We start from the raw sequence: 20696 nt of genomic DNA on the forward strand, positions 1-20696 counted from the left end.
AGAGTATAGCACAGGGAACCTAGCTGATAATATTATAATTACTACGTACGGTGTCCGACGGGTAGTAGTTTTATCGGGGTGATCGCTTCATCAGTTAGATAGACATCTAACCACGGGGTTGGACATCTGAAACTAACATAACATGGTACGTCCACTGTTAACCTGAAACCAATATAACATTGTAGGTCCACTGTTAATTGGAAAATAAATAAATAAACGAAAGAGAGAGCAGTAGGAAAAAGCATGAACCTTTGGGTCTGACAGACTTGGCTCACATCCTGACTCTGCTGCTTACCATCTGAGTGACCTCAGAAATGTTGCTAAACCCCCCTGTTTCTCAGCTCATCTCTAACATGAGGGTGATAACTATACCTTCCTCGAGGGCTCCTGGGAGGATTAAAGGAGATGATACAAAGTGCTTGGGACTGTGTTCCACTGTCTGCCCCACCACTTGCTCCAACGTGAACGTCACTTCTTTGTAGGTTGATTTTCCGGGTGTAAAAGGAGGGTAACTGGGTGCCCACTGCATAGGGCTTAGGGAGCAACCATCAGCATCCGCGTCAGCATCACCCCCTCCTCCAGGAGACCTTCCCGACAGCCCTCCTCTGGGGCTGCCTGTTGCCTGCGCTTGCTGCCACACCAGCACATGTGACATTTAATAGGAATTATTTCTGTGTCTATCTTCCCCTCCCAGACTTGGAGCTCTTTGGGGGCAGGAATAGAGCCTGGTGCTGCTGGCATCAGCAGAGGGTGAAGGATGAAGGAGTGAACAGATCAGGGGAGTTCAGTTATCCCTGGGAGCTGCTCATTCACTGGAGTAGTAATCCATATGCCCTGATGGAGTCTCCTCTCTTTCCCCAGATCTGTGCCTCCTGGGAAGATGCATTTGCCCCTGATACTGCTGGCCACAGTGGGCACCTGTCTAGGCCTGCTGATGGCAGCTGCCACAGGCACTCACCCTGCCCAACTGGACACTCCCAGCAGGCTACCCACCCACCAGCGCCAGAAGAGACACTGGATTTGGAACCAGATGCACATTGAGGAAGAGAAAAACACCTCGCTGCCCCATCACGTGGGCAAGGTAAGGCTCAGGCCCAGAGCCGCAAGTGGCCCACGGTGAGGGTGGTGGTGGTTGTAGGGTTGGGGGTGTCAGTTGTGAGGGTAATGGTTCTGGTGGTAGAGATGGTAGGGGTGGTAGAAGTATTGGTGTTGGCAGTTGAGATAATGAAGGGAAAGATGATGTGGTGATAATGGTGGTGATGATAGTGGTAATGATGATAATGGTGGTGACGATGTTGGTGGTAGTAGTGGTGATGGTAATGGCAGTAAGGATAGGGATGGGGAAGAGGAAGGTGGTGGTGGAGGTGATGATAATGGTGATAATGGTGATGATGAAGGGGAAGTTGGTGGTGGTGATGGTGATCATGGAGGTGATGGTGGCAGTGATGTGGTGATGGTTGGGGTAGTAATGATGGTGATGGTAAAGAGGAAGGTCATGGTGTTGGTGATGGTGGTGGTGATGGTGGTGACAGTACAGAGGAAGGTCATGGTGGTGGTGGGGTGGGGAAGAGGAAGTTGTTGATGATGGTGGTAGTAATAGTGGCCAGGAGAGTGATGGTGGTAGTGGTGATGTGTTGTTAGTGATGTGGCTGTGGTGGAAATGATGGTGAACGCTATGGTCTATTTTCTCCCAGACCTTAGTCTATGGACCAAATATCCCTGGTAGAAGTGCCACCCCAGGCACAGGCAGAGATGACCAGTTCAGGGCTTAGGGCAGAAGCAGCCAAGCCTGCCATTAAATGTTCCCATCTGAGAGGTTGGAAAACCTGAACAGCCTTCTACAAAACTGTGCTGGTGACCGAGTTAGTCATCCAGGCCATAGTTGGCCAACCCTGGCCTAGGCCTTTGCACTTTCTCCAAAAAATCTTTCTCTCAGACTATCCCTCCCTAGTTTTCTGTCACCCTACACCACTCCCCAGATTCTAGCACACCCACAACAAGGTCCCTGACTGACACACACCTGCCCTCCAGGGCTCCAACCCCCACTTCCTTCCTCTTTAAAACATGCTCATCCCCAGTCACCTTCCTAGAACTCAGACTGACAGTGAACGGCCTTCCTGTGTCACATTGTTCCTGATGTCAGAACTACTCTAATTCAGACGAATAGCCCTAGCAGTGGATTCCACACACGATGACAGGTAGATGAACTAGGCCTTTTGAGAGCGTTCAGTGAGGAAAGCATTTCTTTCAAGTGCATAAAACCTCACCATGTCAGTTTCTTGGAATCTAAACATGGCTGTCTACAGAAGTATCAGATCAATGCTCTGACGAGAGAAAGTAGGTTGCCAAGCACGGGCGAGGCTCTGGGGAGACCACGGTGGGCGAAGATAGCATGGCCCCCATCCTTCTGCAGCTTGTGGTCTAAAATAGGGGCTGGCAGAACCAGCCCACCACATGGCTTTATATATACAGATTTATGGGGACAGTCACATGATTTACACATCGCCGTGGCTGCTTTCACGCTACGATGGCATATTTGAGTTGTTGTGATGAAGACCCTATGACCTACGAAGCTGGAAATATTTACTGTCTGGCCTTTTACAGAAACAGTTTCCCTAGTCTAGAGGAATAGCAGACAGTAGGCAGAGAGCTCCGCAAACAGCACTGATGGAGGAGCCCCGTGGTTATAGGGAGGACCCTGGATGGAGGAGGGCGCAGTCCGGCCGCCCATCAGAAACGCCACAGCAGCTGGGGGAACCCATCCACAGCCCCGCCAACAGCCAGCCAACTGTGCCCAGGGTCTAGTCTGGCTCCCAAAAGGGACTGGGACGTTTAAATCGCTCGGTGCGGCCACTCAAGGGGAAAAGACGCTTGCCCAGGACACAGCCCTAGGAGAACGCACGAAAGCATCAGGCTCCTGGCTCCTGACGTGAATCCTGTGTCAGAGAGGGAAATATCACCAACCCACCCACGTCCTCTGTAATGAGATAATTGTGCCATGAGTCAGCCGCCGAAGAGAGTGGCCGGCTCCAAGGAGATCTGCAGGATGAGTCAGAGAGAATCAGCAGAGAGCAGGCGGCACCTGTGTCGCACACAGCCCGACACGCAGCCTCTGCGGGCTCCCCCAAGGGCCCTCGGCAGCAGGAAGAGCATCAGGCCTGCTGTCATCTGCCATCAGCGCTCACTTGGCACCTGGAACTGGGCTGGGGGACAGAGCAGCCGAATGCAGTCCCTACCCCGGATAGAAGCGAGGGTACATGGGAGGGACAAGGACAGGGCCCCAAGGATCACCTCCTGACTCCCAAAGATGTCATCCGAGGGAAGGAAGTCCCTGTTTACCAAGGCCAGAGCGCAGCGCCTTTGTTTAGAGAGCTGGTTGGACAATGGGCGTGAGGCCTGGGCAGACTTCTGAATCCTCAGACATGGGTCAGCGCGGCTTTGGGCATTAATACCTTATGTCCAAATATACTGATCATTTTTTAAAAATATATTTTAAGTAAACAACCTCTTTTTTATATGTTTTTATCGATTTTTCAGAGAGAGAGAAAGGGAGAAAGGGAGAGGGAGAGAGTGAGAAACATGGACTGGCTGCCTCTTGCACGCCCCCCTAACTGGGGATTGAGCCTGGAACCTAGGCAAGTGCCCTGGTGGGAATTGAACCTGTGATCCCTCGATGCTCAGCCAACTGAGCCACACTGGCCAGGGCTACAGTGATAACGTTTAAAGAGGAGGGCTCTCCACAAACTATACCCTCAGCCTAATTATGGGGGAAAACGTCAGATAAATTCCAACAGAAGGACATCCTACACCCAGGCATCTCTAAACGGGCAGGGTCATCATCAGAAACACTGAAAGTCTGAGAAACTGTCACAGCCCAGAGGAGCGGACAGACACCTGATGACTGGATGCCATGTGGTGCCCTGGATGGGATCCGAGAACGAAAAAGGGGCATCCAGTAAAAACTTTAAAAATCTGCATAAACTGCGTACTTGGGTCAATGATAATGTAACAGTTTCGGTCCATTAATTATAACGAAGGTACCAGACTAGTGTGAGATGTCACTAATAAAGGAAGTTGGGAGCAGGAAGTAGGAGCACCCTCTGTCGGAGGAAGGGTACATTCCAATGAACGCTTACGCAGAATTCTAACAGAACAGATCAAAGCTGACTCACTCCCCCTCACTACCCTAACCACGTGGATCCCAGCACACCGATCGGAACCAGGTTTGGAACTACCCTTGTATCCTAACCCTGAGCAACCCACACAGGGCCCCCGACTGCCCCTTCAGGCCACCAGTGAGAGCCTCACTGATCATCAGTGAGCAGCCCACGTATCCATCGCAAGATGAACGGATAAAGAAGATGTGGTCCATATATACAATGGAATGTTAGTCAGCAATAACAAAGAACAAAATCTTGCCATTTGCAACAACATGCAAGGACTTTGAGGCTAGTATGCTCAGTGAAATAAGTCAGAGAAAGACTTACATGTGAAATCTAAAAAAGCCAGACTAACCAAACCCGAAGAAAAACTCCTAGATACAGAGAACAAACTGATGGCTGCCAAAGGGGAGGGCGGTGGAGGAATGAATGGAAAGGGTGAAGGGGACTAAGAGGTACAAACTTCCAGTTACCTATGTATATAAAAAGCCAGCAACCGGAACACCATAAAGACCAGAACCACCAGTCGCTGTGACGCCCACTGTGGCCAGCAAACTGGCCTTATCAGAGGGCGGGGCGGTGGCCAACCTTCCAAAAGCGGCCCCTCCCCCCAACCAGCCCCACCCCAGATCGGCCCCCCCACCCCATCAGGGGCAGGGCCGGCCAGCCAACCACCTGTGGCCCCTCCCCCCAGCCAGCTCCACCCCCGATTGGCCCCCTTACTCAGATCAGGGGCAGGGCTGGTCGGCCAACCACTCATGGCCCTTCCCCCAGGCTGCCGGCCCAGCCCCCCCATCGACCACCCCCTGGGGGGAGGGGCTGCGGGCCAATGGGGATGGTGGATGATTGGGGGTGGGGCTGGGCCCACCTCCAATCAGCCCCCACCACTCCCAGACAGCTCTGTCCCGGATCAGCCCCCCCCACGCACACCAATCAGGGTTGGGGCTGGCCAGTCAACCTCCCCCGCTCCTCCTCCCAACAGGCCCTGATCTGCCCGGATTGGGGTCAGGCCGGCTGGACCCCACCTGTGCACAAACTCGTTCACTGGGCCTCTAGTAAATAAATAATGAAGTACGTATGAGGATGTACTGTACAGCACAAGGAAAATAGCCAATATTGTCATCATAACTTTGCACGGTGACAGATGGTTACCAGCCTTATCATGGTGGTCACATTATAAGGAATACAAATGTCCAATCACTGTGTTGTACACCTGAAACTAACATAATACAGTATGTCAACCATACTTTAATTTTTTTAAATTGCAGTGTCCCAATTTGGATCCCCGGCCAGCACCACACATACACACATGTGCACACACATGCATGTGTGTACATACACACACATACATGCACACAGGAACTTGCATACTCACATGTGCACGCGCACATGCGCACACAGCCACCGCGGCCCAGTCCCAGCTCAGAGCACCTCTTCTTTCCTAGATCATATCGAGTGAGAACCGCAAGAACACCAAGTACGTGCTGAGAGGAGAGGCGGCTGACAAGATCTTCCGGGTCAATGAGGTCACGGGGGACGTGTTTGCCTTTGAGAGGCTGGACAGGGAGAAGACCTCCCAGTACCACCTCACTGCCCTCATAGTGGACAAGAACACCAACAAGGAGCTGGAGCCTCCTTCCAACTTCCTCATCAAAGTTTACGACGTGAACGACAACTGGCCTGTGTTCACTCACCAGTTTTTCAACGCATCTGTGTCCGAGATGTCAGCTGCGGGTATGTGCTCAGTCTGTCCCTCTCTCCTCTTCCTCCCCGATCCCCAGCCGGAAGGCACCGCTCCATCCACAACTTCAATGCCTGAGGCTAGGATTCAGGGAGTTTAGGGCAGTGATTGTAATGACTCCAGCCATAGACTGAGCCCTGATCCTGATCATGGCCTGAGGCCTGATCCTGATCACAGACTGAATCCTGACCCTAGACATAGACTGAGCCCTGATCCTGATCATGGACTGAACCCTGACCCTAGCCATAGACTGAGCCCTGATCCTGATCATAGACTGAGCCCTGATCCTGATCATGGACTGATCCCTGATCCTGATCATAGACTGAACCCTGACCCTAGCCATAGACTGAGCCCTAATCCTGCTCATAGACTGAGCCCTGATCCTGATCATGGACTGAACCCTGACCCTAGCCATATACTGAGCCCTGATCCTGATCATGGACTGAGCCCTGATCCTGATCACAGACTGAACCCTGACCCTAGCCATAGACTGAGCCCTAATCCTGCTCATAGAATGAACCCTGACCCTAGACATAGACTGAGCCCTGATCCTGATCATGGACTGAGCCTTCACCATCAGAGGCACACATGTCTGATTACTTTTCAGAGCAAACCCCACCCACTCTCTGACTCTCAGGACTGACACAAGAGCATAGCTTTTGCACATGAATAATGCCAGCTGTGCCACCAAGGCCAGACGAGTCCTCTCTGGGATCCATGCAGGAGGAGAGGGGCAAGGACTGGGGCCCTCACCTCAAGGTGTGTCACCAGCCTGGACCGCAGGTCTCCAGAGGTTACTATTCATTCAGTTCCACCCCAAGCTTCCAGGAGGTGCCTGAAAAGGGTTCCCTTCCCGCTCTTAGTCCAGGGGCCCCGGCCAAGGCCTTGGGACCAGACCTTCCTATTAAGCAGGGGGTCCTGGTATTCAAGGGGAAAGAGCTGTAACCCCCACCCCTGTGGGGGCCTCTTCCCATGCACTTGTTTCACCTTCCAGGGCAGGAAAGAAGCACCCCTCACTCTCCTAGGTTCCTCCTCATGACCCAACCATGCACCCCTTCCTCCCTCCTCCATAAATGGAAGCCACCTGCTCTCTCTGCCCCCTTCAAGGCCGATCAGGCTGGGCCTCCCCTGCTGCCAGCACTTTGCCCCCATGCAGGCTCCTCAGGAAATAAAGCAGCCTTTCTCCCTGGGGCCCTGGGGGAGGTGGGTTCAGGGGACACCCATCTGGGAATGGGGTGGGGCTGGCAGTCACAAGGCTGCAACCCCTGGACTCTCTCTCCACAGGAACCTCCGTCTTCCAACTGACAGCAGTGGATGCAGATGACCCCACCGTGGCAGAGCACACCACTGTCATGTACCACATCGTGAAAGGAGACGAATATTTTGGCATTTCTAACTCTGGTCTGTGTAACTAACCCTCCTGTGGCTCGGGGGGTGGGCGGGGGCGGGGGGGGGGGCCCGGATATTCCAGGTGTGGGTGCTGAGGGAAGCCCAGTCTGACAGGGGTCTCTGACCACTGGGCAACACTGTGCTAAGGAGGTGGCTGGTATCCCATGGTAAGACAAGGTGGCTGGTGAGGGCAGAAGGAAGCAGACAGATGCCCAAGACATGGACTCCAGTCCAGGGAACAAAATCAGGACCCACGCGTGGACACAGGAGGCAGGAGTGGAAGCTGGTTACAGCTCTGGGTGCAGGTTCAGACAGACCTGGCTGCCAGGCCCAGCTCTCCCATTCGCCTTCTCTAAAGACCTCAGGCAAGTCCACTAACCTCTGCGAGCCCTAGCTCCCACACCCCAGAATGGGATGCTTCTATTCGTCCTGTGAAGTTTGAGTTTGATATGATGTATAGAGAGCGCATGGCCCATTGTAATTATACACTCAGTGTGGCTTTAAGAACTGTAAGGACTGCCCTGGCCAGCTGCTCAGTGGTTAGAACATCAGCTCTCGGACCGAGGGGTTATAGGTTTGATTTCTGGTCAAGGGCACGTACCTTGGTTGCAGGTTTGTTACAGGTTCCCCAGCCCCAGCAGGGGCGCATGCGGGAGGCAGCCAATCGATGTGTCGCTCTACTGTTGATGTTTCTCTCTCTACCCCCACCTCCCTCCCTTCTACTCTCTCTGGAAATCAATGTAAAATATACCCTCAGGTGAGGATTAAAAAAAAAAAAAAAACTGTAAGGACTGAGTCTTCGGAGCAAGATAGGCCTGAAGGGATGGCAAATACACAGCAGACACACCCTCCCTGTGGGGCGCCGCGGTGGGCACACTGACCGGCACAGCCCTCCTCTACGCTGAGCCGAGAGGGGGCCTCAGGCTCTTTCTCGGCGCAGTGCTCCCGGCAGCTCAGGCTAATATTGGACCAAACTGTTTGGGCAGCTCTGGCCTCGAAGTGCAGGGGTGGCTGCAGGGGGTGGTTGGCCAGTGTCCCCCAGCCCTGGCTGCACACTAGAATGCCCTGGGCGCTTGACAGTCAGGGGCCCTCTGGAGAAGGCCTGGGCACCAGCATTTTCTCCGAGCTCCCCAGGTAACATGGCTCCTGCTGGGACCCTTTCTGCAGGACTCGTCTTCACCAAAGTCAACAACCTGGACCGAGAAACGCAGGCCAAGTACGAGATCGTGGTGGAGGCCCAAGATGCCCAGGGCCTCCGCGGGGACTCCGGCACAACCACCGTGCTGATCACTCTGGAGGACATCAACGACAACTTCCCCATCTTCACCCAGAGTGAGCCCCTCCCCTGGGACCCTGGGCAGGGCAGCGGGCGGAATGCTCCAGACGCGGTGACCGGGGGCTCGACCCCTCACCCCGCGCCAGGGTGGGCCTCGGGCTCAGGGAAGTCACTCTGGCGAAGGAGGGGCCCTGCTCCCCATCCCTGCGCACATTCCCAAGGCTGTCCTGCTGCCCCTGACTCAGAACCCTGAGCCCAGCCACAGACTGATTCTCCCCAAAAATGTCTGACAAGAGCTTCTCACATGCCCTGGGTGGGGTTGAGGAGGAAGGCGATGGCTCTTCACATGAACCCTCTAATACTGAGGCAAAGCCAGAGGCTCGGCCTCCCCAAGGACAGGCCAGTTTTCCTGAAGTGGCCTCGCTGTGCATGGCTTAAGCTCCCGGAAGGCGGGACTTGACTCCTTGTCCCTCTTGTCAATGCATAACTCCCCTAGCAAAGTGCCTGGCATATAGTAGGTGCTTAATAACTAGTTGGATAGATGGCTGGCTGGATGGATGGATGGATGGATGGACAGATAGAGGAGAACTATTTTGCCTTGACACTGAAAATTCCAGTGGCATTATTATTATTAACTAGAGGCCCAGTGCAAGGATTCGTGCACCAGTGGGGTCCCTTGGCCTGGCCTGTGGGGATCGAGCCAAAACTGGCTCTCTGACATCCCCTGAGGGGTCCCGGATTGCGAGAGGGTGCAGGCCAGGCCAAGGGACCCCACTGGTACACCATTGGGGCCAGGGAGGGACCGCAGGAGGGCTCCAGGGCATGTCTCACTTATCTCACCCAGTCCCAATCTGCCAGACCCCAGCAGCAAGCTAACCTATTGGTTGGAGCACCTGCCCCCTGATGGTCAGTACCCATCATAGCGACTGGTCAAACAGTCAAATGAATGGTCAGACACTTAACATATTAGGCTTTTATTATATAGGATTATTATTATCTTCCCATGCCCATTTCCCATATCAGAATATATTAGGGGATTAGGAGGGACAATTGCCTTGTGGATCTCATTAACCCAATGCCCTCCGGGGCACCCTATTTGCATCAGCCAACTACGTCTTCACGGTGCCTGAAGACATCCGTGTGGGCAGCCCCCTGGGCTCTCTGTTTGTTGAGGACCCAGACGAACCCCAGCACCGGATGACCAAGTACAGCATCGTGCAGGGAGAGTTCAGGGACACCTTCACCATCCAGACGGACCCCGCCCACAACGAGGGCATCATCAAGCCCACAAAGGTTTGCAGGCCGGGGGCGATGGGGACACATGTGGGGCTGGGGGCTCCCAGCATCTCCAGAACTCGCCCAGGGCGTCTACCAGGTCAGAGGCCATCAGAGATGCACTCTGGGCAGCCTGGAGCTAGCCATGTGCTCACGGCCACTGGGACGGCGTAGCGAGGAGAGAAGGATCGGTGCCTTAGGCTGGGTCATGCCTGAAGCAGACCGTGAGGCAAGGATTTGGTGTAAACAGTTTACGTGGGAGGGGATCCCAGGATGCCCCAGCAGCAGTGACAGGAGAAAAGGAGGAAGATGAATCGGCTTCTGGAGGGGTGAGTAGGAGAGGACTAAGCAGGCAAGGGCAGGAGAAGGTTCTTGAGTAAAAACATAAGAAAAGACTCATCCTTGAGGAGCTGTGGCTAGAACCACTAGTCTTTGATCCCCTCGAGAGCAGGACTGGGGCTGGTCCCTGTGTGTCCCCAGGATTTGGAACAGGGCCAGGCATAGAGCCAGACTTGAGGGTGGAGCAAGGCAAGCAGCTGAGTGGAAGCCAGGCCCAGTCACTCCCTTGATGGCCTGGGAAATATCATTTCTCCAGGCCTCTAGCACCTCATCTGTAAAATGGGTATCATCCCGGAACTACCTCGCAGGACTGCTGGCAAGATCACACCCCACATGCGGGGCTCTGAACAGGGGCTCACCATCCTCTTCCCTCCACAGCCCCTGGACTACGAACGCATCCAGCAATACAGCTTCACCATCGAGGCCACGGACCCGACCATCAACCTCCGCTACTCAAGCAGCGTCTCCGCCAAAAACAAGGCCCGCGTCACCATCCATGTCACCGACGTGGACGAGCCTCCCGTCTTCCAGAAGCCCTTCTACCACTTCCAGCTGCAGGAGAACCTGAAGAAACCTCTCATCGGTTCGGTGCTGGCCGTGGACCCCGACGCCGCGCGGAGGAGCATTGGGTGAGGAGGGGGTGAGGAAGGGGTGGTCATGACAGTCCTGGCCTGAGGTCCTTCTGGCTGCTGGACTGGGCCCAGGCCCAAAGGGAAACCTCCCGGCGCGTACGTGGGAAACGCAGAGTCAGGACTAGCCGCCAAGCTCTCCCTTAATCTGTAGATTCAGGCCTTTCTTCAGATCAGGAAAGTTTCCTTTCATTATATCTTTTGTTATTTCTTCTGTTCCATTTGCTCTGGAACTTTCTTCAGTAGAGGCAAATAATTATTATAATTATAGTTTTCCTTTCTCTTTTCACCTGTTCATACCTTTGTTTACGATTTCTGGAAGAACTGTTCACAGTTTTACTTCACAAATTTAATTTTCTTTCACTCACTTATCTCTTACAGCTTTTTTTTTTTTTTTAATTTCTTCCTGGCTTTTGCCCAACTATCTTTTCATTCATCACAAGCACAATCCCAGCTATAGGGTGGGTGATGAAAGTGCACCTGTCTCAGCTCTGAGAGCACCGTTGATGGAGTCTCAGGCACCACCCTCACATCAGAGCTGACAACAGCGCTAAGATCAAAGGGATCGTCACCTCGCTTCTCTGCACCCCTCTGGGTGGTGGGGGGCAATGGGCAGTGAGAAGGGGACGGAGGAGGATGCAAGGGACAGATCCTAAAGGGCCTTGTCTGTCATACTAGGGAAGTGAACTCAGCAAAGAGCAATAGAAAGCCACGATTCTCTCTCCCCCCGGCAGATACTTCATCCGCAGGACCAGCGACAAGGGCCAGTTCTTCCAAATAAGCAAGCAGGGGAATATTTACAACGAGAAAGAAGTAGACAGAGAAGTCACTCCCTGGTATAACCTGACTGTGGAGGCCAAGGAGCTGGATTCTAGAGGTGCGTGACCCCCTCTGCCAGGCCACCGGGGCTTTTCTCCTTTCCTTCCTTCATTCGCAGTTGCATCATCTGTCACGGTGGGTCTCTGGAGGTATGCTGAGCTCCCACTGAAGCACCACTTGGCTGGGATGTCAGACAGCCTTCATCCCCGAGTGCGGACGGACCAGCAAGCATCCATATCCCCTGAGACCTTGTTATCAGGGCCAAGTGCCCCAACCCCAGACGGAATCACAATCTCATGCGCAGTTCGGTTTATGAAGCACTGTCCCCGTGACAAGAATCACCTGGGGCACCTGTTAACATAGAGCTTTTCAGACCCCTCCCTGGAGGTTCAGGTCCAGTGAGGCAGAAACGGGGCCAAGAAACATGCATTGGACAAGCGCCACATGATTCTTATGATCGTGGATTTGGGAAAAGGCTGTCTAGGGGCTCTTTATGTCCCAGTTAGGGGGTTGAATTCAAAATCTGCAGCAGGTTCTAACTCCAAGATGGTTAGGTTCTCCAGAAACTGGTGTAACGTGCGCCAAAGGGAAAGGCAAGAGTTGGAGTTTTGCACCCTTGGCCTCTATGAGAAAATCACCACTGCCCTGCAGAGAAAGATTAACATTCCCTCCTCACCCAGGAGACCACCCCCCACCCCCCCGGAGAGGGGGCGAAAGCGGGACTTAGCCAAGGCCCCCCAGTGCTACTCACACCCCCAATATGACAGCCAGGCCAACTGCGATGGACTCCTGTGTTTTCAGATCCATCTTTAGCCCTTTCTTCCCCATCTAATTACAGTCATACACTTTTTAAAATTTTGAAAGTAATTTAAATTTTAAAAGTTATTTGTTGTTTCTTTTAAAATATGGAAAATACAACCTAGGAGAAGAAAATGATCCCCCATAATCCTACCATACAGAGACCACTACTGTTAGCACTTTAGTGCACCTTCTGTGGTCCCTTTTCCTATACATATTTTTACAGAAGTAAGTTTATAATATTTGTATCAACTCTTATCCTGCATTTTTACTTAACCTTCTTTCAGAACCATTTTCTCATGGTTCTAACCCATCGTTTTTTAAATTACATTTTGAAAATATAATTTACATGGGCATTATAAATGGCCACATATTTCATTCCTGTAAAGTGGTATAATTTATTGACCCAATCTCCCTTACATTGTTTACCTTTTAAATCATTTTCTAATTAAGTAATTTAACTTAATAAATTATACTTGTTCAAATTAATTTAATTACTTAATTAAATCCTTAGATTAGTTTGGTGATGACTTAACTCAATTTTATGAAAACCTTTTTAAATTCCCTGAGATTACCTTTTCATTCTTACAAGTAATTCTTTAGGAAGCATCCTTGTGCATGAAGCTTGCCCCGCCCCCACCCACCTCTTCCACTCATTTCATCCAGAATAGAATACCCTCCCTGGCCTCTCTCTTCCATGGCCCCCTCTTCCTGTGAGAAGGGCCCCCCTCCGGGAGCCCCCATCCACACATCAGCGGAGCCCGTTGCAGTGACAAGTCCTTTCCCCCTGCAGGGAACCCCACGGGCAAAGAATCCATCGTCCAGGTCCACATTGAAGTTCTGGATGTGAATGACAATCCCCCAAAGTTTGCCAAGCCCTACGAGCCCACAGTGTGCGAGAATGCTGAGCAGGGCACGGTGAGTCTGGCTCGGGTGGGAGGACAGGGCAGTGCCCACCTGGGACAGGCTTCAGAGCAGCACCTCCCACCCACAGTCAGTCACTTAATGTGACCTGCACCGCAGCCTTGAGGAAAGGTGACATTATCCCTACTGTATTAGGTGGAGAAACTGAGGCTCAGAGAAAATACACAGAGAACAGATTGGCGGGGAGAGGGCTGGTACAAAGAGTATCTTTGCGGAGGTCATTTAAGTCAGTGTTGCAGGTGGGAGGCAGCCAGGGTCAGGTCTAAGCCCAAAGTCTCCATCACTGAACTCCAGACAAGCCCAACACCATCACTGACCACCCCCATCTTCCACACTCCAGCTGGTGGTGCAAATCTTGGCAACAGACGCGGACATAACGCCAAAAAATGTGAAGTTCAAATTCTCCCTGAACACCCAGGACAGCAACTTCACCCTCACGGATAATCACGGTAAGTCCACATGGAAGTACCTGGCTCTTAGGAGGGTCAGGAGGGAGGTTATCTGAGTCTTGAAGCGCCAGGGTCAAGGCTCAAGCCAACAAACTGGGGGCAAGGCCTCACTGGGGTTTTCATTTCATGGCACACTTTGTACAACTTCTGCCGAATCCTTATTGGCCTATACAATGGTCAGAGGTGCCCTGGCCAAACTGTCAAGTCCACACAGCCTGCCATTTCCCATAAGAGAAGAGGCGTACAGAATAGATATGGGTGCCGACAGTCAGTTCAGTTCCCAAACTAGCCAAGGGATTCCTTCTCAGGAATTACTTAGCAGTCTCTGAATTACTCAGCATAATTACAAATCACTCTATGACATGGAACTTCGAGGTCACTTCCAAAAAGTCAAAACTGGACATGTGAAATTCGAAATGCCAAGGAATCAGAAAACTTGGTCTTAATTCAATGACAATAACTGCTTACCGCCAGGGGCCTGGGACAGGATCTGGTCCGCCAATCACAGCCAGGCGAGTCCTATGATGTCAGTCGTAGCCAATCAGAGCTTCCAATGAGTAAGCCTCAGGAGTGGGATCACGCTGAGTTGATTGCACTCCGGTCACTGGTAGACAGGTTTCCGTAGCTTCAGCAGCTTCCTCAGAAAAATAAAAATAAAAATAAAAATCCCCCTTAAATCTCACTAGAGCAATCCATCACCCAGCATGGGGTGGAGTTCCTGCCCGTCCCTGATTGGCAAAACTGTGGTTGGTGAGGATCCCTGTATAGACACAGCCACTGCAAGGTCAGGATGAGGAAGGTTGGGAGAAGGGGTCCCTGAGAGTGGGGGCAGACCCAGAGGATCGGCCGCCGCCTCCTGGGGGGCAGGGATGGTGGCCATGACCTGTTGACAGTCAATGACAGGCCACTCAGCATTCAGCTGTCTTTAGTAGTAACTAACGTGGCCAAAATACCCATCACCCCATCCCAAGGTCCACCTCAATCCCACCTCAGAGAGGTCTGCAAGGGGTGGAAAGCTTAAGTGCTACCCCAAGGAGCCCCCACGTGCGGCCAGGAGGCAAGCTTGTTGGTCTTGGATTCACTGAGCGTGAGTGTCCTGCTATAGCATTAAATGGGAATAGTGAGAAAGCGCTCATTTCTCCCATGGTGCCAATGGCCATATTGTTTACCCTCAAGTATAACAGACAAGGCTACTTAATCATGAAATGAACTGGCTTTCCTTTGAAATCTAAAATATGGCCTCCTTTGCTCTCGGCTGGCTTGCTGCATGGACCAACCCTACACAGCGACCAAATATCCCCTCCAAATCCTGTGCCCTCCCCCGACCATCAGTATCATGACCTCCCAGGAAGCCTACAAAGGGAGGATTATCTGACCTCTGCCCAAAGCCACGGAGTCAGCAATGGAAGGGGGATAGGGGCGCAAGGAAAGGAGGTGGCTGGGAAGGGGTGAGGTCTGAACGCCTGCAGGTTTAAAACGCTCCCTGGGGAGTTCTGCACAGGACACCATTGATTGGAGCTGGGAGGGAAAGTCAAATTCGGGCCAAAGCCCAGTCCCAGGCCCAGCCTGCCCCAGATATTCTCAAGTCCATATGTAATCATTCCCTCAGCATGCCCAGGCAGAAACATAAGCACTGTTTTTACTTTCTAGCCAATTTGCAGCGATAACAGAAAGAGTCTCAGAAGTTAGCCCGATCTAAAAGACTATTGAAAACTTTATTTCCCCGATTATTATTTGTCAGAGCTTAAAACAACACATTCATTAACTGAGCTGAAAGAGAGTCGCCTATCATTAGAGTGGAGTTAGGGAGGAAGGGATCAGGCATATCAGATGCCCACAGAAAGAGAAAACAGGGATTTTACATTCTGGCCAAGCCAGTCTTAGAAGATACATCAAAGGAGCTGCCCAAAATATCCCCCCTCTGGAAGAACAAAAGGCTGAAACATAAGGCAGGGGATGCAAAAAACACAGAAGTGCCCCAGGTAATACATGGGCGGGCCCAATCCAGGAGGACTCCCAGGAGGAGACAAACTACGCTGTCAGGGCGGACAAGGGGACAGGCACTCCCGGCAGCACAGCCTGACTCTGAGGCCCTGTTATGCTTCCAGATAACACGGCCAACATCACCGTCAAGTACGGGCAGTTTGACCGGGAGCATACCAAGGTCCACCACCTGCCTGTGCTCATCTCGGACAACGGGAGGCCGAGCCTCACAGGCACCAGCACGCTGACTGTGACGGTGTGCAAGTGCAACGAGCATGGCGAGGCCACCTTCTGCAACGGGAAACTCTACCAGGGGTACAACATCATCCCTGTGCTGGTAGCCATCTTCCTCTGCATCCTCACTATCACAGGTCAGTGCCCGGAGGGCGGGAGGGGACAGGGAGGGGGCTGCTCCAAGGGAGGGAGAGGCCAGGGATCCAGGTCAGTCCTGCCTCCAGCCCACAGGATAGCCCGGAGCCAGTCCCCACCCTGAGCCCCAATGAGATAGGACTGCCAACTTCACCTCCCTGGGTGCCTAAGGATGGGGGCGGGGCGGGGGGGGAGGGAAACAGGGCTCAAGGACCCTCCCCCACTTTAAAATTCTTTCTATACGATATCCAACTTCCTGTGTGCCAGGCACCATTCTTGGCACTTATCTACATGAAAACTGTTTTGGAAACAAAGGATCCAGTTCACCCTTTGGAAAGAAATGCAAAGTTTAAAAACGTCTCGTTTTGGTGATCTGCAGGAGCTTTCTTCCCTTTTAGAGGGTTCCTCCTGCCGGGATATCACTTTTTTTCTGGTTAGGAGCATTTCAGGCCTTGCCCTAGTTTGGGTTTCCCTGGAAGCAGAACCTGGGATTGGGGTGCACGTGGTTTGTTTGGGGGGTGCTTCCAGGAAGCCCCGAAGGAAGAGGGGATGCAAATGGGAGACAACCAACAGATCGACGTTGCGCTTTCACAATGATATTTCTCTCGGTCTCTCTCCCTCTCCTCTCTCTCTTAAATCGATTTTTATTTTATTTTTAAATATATTCTATTGATCTTTTACAGAGAGGAAGGGAGAGGGATAGAGAGTTAGAAATATGGATGAGAGAGAAACATCGATCAGCTGCCTCCTGCACACTCCCTACTGGGGATGTGCCCGCAACCCAGGTACATGGCCTTGACCAGAATCGAACCTGGGACCCTTCAGTCCGCAGGCCGACGCTCTATCCACTGAGCAAACTGGTTAGGGCTCTTAAATCAATTTTTTAAAAAAAGAAAGAAAGAAAAAGAATCTGTAAAAGAAAGGAAGGAAGGAAGGAGGGAGGGAGGGAGGGAAAGAAGGAGGGAAAGAGGGAGGAAAGGAGGGAGGGAGGGAGGGAGGGAGGAAGAGAAGGTGACAGGGTTTGCCACAGTGGTGTGAGAAGGGAGGAAACGAGGATGCTGGCAGATGAGGCTGACACTGGAGGAGAGAATGAACTTGAGGGAAGCCCAATGGGTACCTCTCCCTTCCCACCCCTGCACCAGTGGCGCTGACGACCAGTCAGGACCACATGGGGGCAGGGTGCGGCCGAGACCCACCAGGTGTCTGGACCCACGCACACCTGTGTGGGGCCAGGGTATCCCTGTAAACTACAGGAATTCCCAGGGAAGAGATGGGGGCGCAGGTGAGGGCCGGGCCAGCCCGCTAACCCATGGCTCTCTCGCGGGCAGTGATCATGGTGCTCCTCTTCCTGCGGCGGCGGCTCCGGAAGCAGGACCGTGCCCACGGCAAGAGCGTCCCCGAGATCCACGAGCAGCTGGTCTCCTACGACGAGGAGGGCGGCGGCGAGATGGACACCACCAGCTACGACGTGTCGGTGCTCAACTCGGTGCGCCACGGCGGGACCAAGCCTCCGCGCGCCACGCGGGACGTGCGGCCATCCGTGTACGCCAAGGTGCAGAAGCCGCCGCGGCACCTGCCGCCCCCCAAGCCCGGCGAGCTCGGGGACATGGCCGCTGTGATCGAGGAGAAGAAGGACGAGGCGGACCAGGACAGCAGCGGCCTGCCCTACGACACGCTGCACCTGTTCGACTACGAGGGCTCCGAGTCCATCGCCGAGTCCCTCAGCTCCCTGGGCACCGGCTCGTCCGACTCCGACATCGACTACGACTTCCTCAACGACTGGGGGCCCAGGTTCAAGATGCTGGCCGAGCTGTACAGCACGGACTCCCCGGAGGAGCTGCTGTATTAGGGGCGGGTGCCCTGGGCCTGGGGACCCAAACCATTGCGGCCGCAGCCAGCTGGACACCAGGCCTGACCTGGAATGACAGCACGGACCCCCCGGCCCAGCAGCCCTTCCTTGTGGGTCCCAGAGACCTCTACCCTGGGTAGCAAACTCCAGGTCCCTGAAATGTCCAGGACCCTGTTTCCGCGGTGGCTACCCCCGAAATGCTGGAAAATCCAAGCTAGCGGTGCCTGGGCGCGGACAGCCACATAACCCTGTCACCAGGACCACACCTCCAGTGCAGAGACATTTTCTCTAGCTCCTCAAAGAGCTGATGTCCAACTACCAGAGACAGGTGTTCCCCAAAGGTCCCTAAACGCCCCAGCGAGGCTGGAGAGGCCCTCGCGCCTGTCTCCCTGGAGGCAAAGGGCAGGACAGAATGGCCTGTGGGTGACCCTGCCCGCAGCCCAGTCCCAAGGGAGCCCAGGGCCAGCCATGCCGCCTGCCCTGCTTCAACTTCCGCACACCCTCCCCCGCCCCCTCCCACTCCAAGGCCCCTGAAGAGGGAGGAAGGTGCCGTGGCAGCTATCCACTGGGTCCTCAGGGGCCCTCATCCGCCTGCCACACCAGTTACTGTCCTGCACTGAGCGCTGAGCCGCAGCCTGCGTCGGGGAAGTGGCTTGCTGAACTGTGAAGCAACTGTGAATGCATCCCGGAGGGACACGGACGATCACGTGTGACAGACCAGGGGGTGAGGGCCACCCTCCAGAGAGGGCCTGGAGGGGCGTGACCCCAACTGGAGACTCACTGACATGCCTCTAGTTTTGCCTGGGAAGTGGGGACAAATGTGCCCAGAGCAGAACACGTCTTCCCATCTCTGCCTCGCCTGGTCCTTCATTCCTGCTGCCCCTTTTCTCTCTCTCTCTCTCTCTCTCTCTCTCTCTCTCTCTCTCTCTCTCTCTCTCTCTCCCCTCCTTATCTCTGGACTCAGAGGCACTCAAGATATGATCCACAGCCATTGGCAACTCTGGCCAATGTCCAAACCCAACTCTGACTGCACAACGGAGCCAAGCCATTTGCCTTCACACCTCGTTGTTGCCGCACCTCAGGGAACCCCAGCAGGGCCCTGTCCTCCAGGCACACCCTGCGGAAGGCAAGGCCCCCGCCCCACCCAAGCCCCTTAGTCCTCTGTACATCTCCCCCTTTCAGCCACACGTGGAACGTTCCAGCACAAACACACCTGGGAGAAGAGGAGTCCTCAAAGGGAGGGGCAGGGATGGAGGCAAACCCTCCAACTCACCCTTGGCCATGACTCAAGTCCCCACTCTGAAGGCCCCTTACACATCAGGGGATTGTAGATAACACTGACTTTATTTTTAACCAAATAACTACCTTTTTGTATAACTACTTAATTTTTTTACTAAAAACACTTATATATGTCTAGGTCTCACAAACATATAAGATTTTTTGCATAACAAGGTTGCTATTTAGATTAACAATTTTAATCCAGGTGTTTTAGTTGAATAAACAAATTCCTGTAACCTTCTATTTCCTATCATTGTCATAACTGCTCTAGGGATATTGACTATATATTGACCACACTGGTGCATGAAATGTACTGTATTTTTTTTTATATACCTGAATAAAGATCTTGAAATTCTTCCATTTCTAGAGCTGAAAGAGTGAGCTTATTTAATGTATTTTTATTAATTTCAGAGAGGAAGACAGAAGGAGAAAGAAATAGAAACATCAATGACAAGAGAGAAACATTGATGGGCTCCCTCCTGCACACCCCCCATTGGGGATTGAACCCTCAACCTGGGCATGTGCCCTGAATGGGAATCAAACCGTGACCTGCCAGTTCATTGGTCAATGCTCAACCACTGAGCCACACCAGTTTGGCAACAATTATCCTTGAATTGTCTATTTTCCCTTCAATTCTATCCATTTTTGCTTTGAATATTTTTGGTGTCTGTTGTTAGGGGAATATAAGTTTAAATGATTTTATCTTCTTGACAGATTGGCCCTTTTAGCATTATAAAATGTACCTCTTACATCTAGGTAGGAACAATTTTTATTTTAAAATCTATTTTGTCTGGCAATCACTCCAGCTCTCTTTTGATTACTGTTTATATGGTACTAGTGACCCAGTGCACGAAATTCATGCACATTAAAAGGGAATTAATTAGAGGACATATTTTAATATTGCTATTTGCCCTTTCTCTATAATAGAAGTGTCAGAAAGAAAATTAGTAAAATGTGTATGAAAATCTTCCTCCTGTCAGAGTCTGGGGCATGCCACGGGAACCAGAGTCAATTCCCTGCCATCCACATGCACCTTGAAATCCCACAAGACCCAGACCTGGCCAGCCCCACCCCCATTGGGCTACATCCAGACCTGGCCAGCCCCACCCCCGTCAAGCCCCGCGGGCGGGGGGCACGGCCTCAGGTCACCTGGCCCAGTGCCGGGCAGGGGGCGCAACCTGAGGTTCCCCCATCAAGCCCCGCTCTGTGGGGAGGCATGTCCTGAGGTCCCATCAAGCCCCACCAGGTGGGGGGGCGGGGGGGTGCAGCCTTGGGTCTTTTGCCCCGGCCCAGTACCACACAGCTTCAGGACGCTGCTGATTGCTCATTAAGACTCATTACAGCCCTAACCAGTTTGGCTCAGTGGCTAGAGCGTCGGCCTGCGGACTGAAGAGTCCCAGGTTCAATTCCGGTCAAGG

The 20696-nt window shown here is 52.9% G+C and overlaps 1 protein-coding gene across 1 annotated transcript; it reads left to right on the forward strand.

Annotated features, from left to right (window-relative positions):
- Positions 1 to 880: 880 nt before the first annotated feature.
- On the forward strand, positions 881 to 19638 carry CDH5 (cadherin 5; the record flags this gene model as incomplete). The annotated part of the gene is made up of 11 exons (XM_081107492.1): positions 881 to 1081; positions 5606 to 5894; positions 7186 to 7302; positions 8458 to 8622; positions 9672 to 9859; positions 10559 to 10809; positions 11544 to 11686; positions 13220 to 13344; positions 13691 to 13799; positions 15908 to 16153; positions 17480 to 19638. The coding sequence occupies 11 exons, from the start codon at positions 881 to 883 to the stop codon at positions 17998 to 18000; spliced, it is 2355 nt and encodes a 784-aa protein (XP_080963618.1). The 3' UTR covers positions 18001 to 19638.
- Positions 19639 to 20696: the final 1058 nt, after the last annotated feature.

Source organism: Myotis nattereri (genome assembly GCF_964212035.1).
Source record: "Myotis nattereri genome assembly, chromosome: 15".
Lineage (NCBI taxonomy): Eukaryota > Metazoa > Chordata > Mammalia > Chiroptera > Vespertilionidae > Myotis > Myotis nattereri.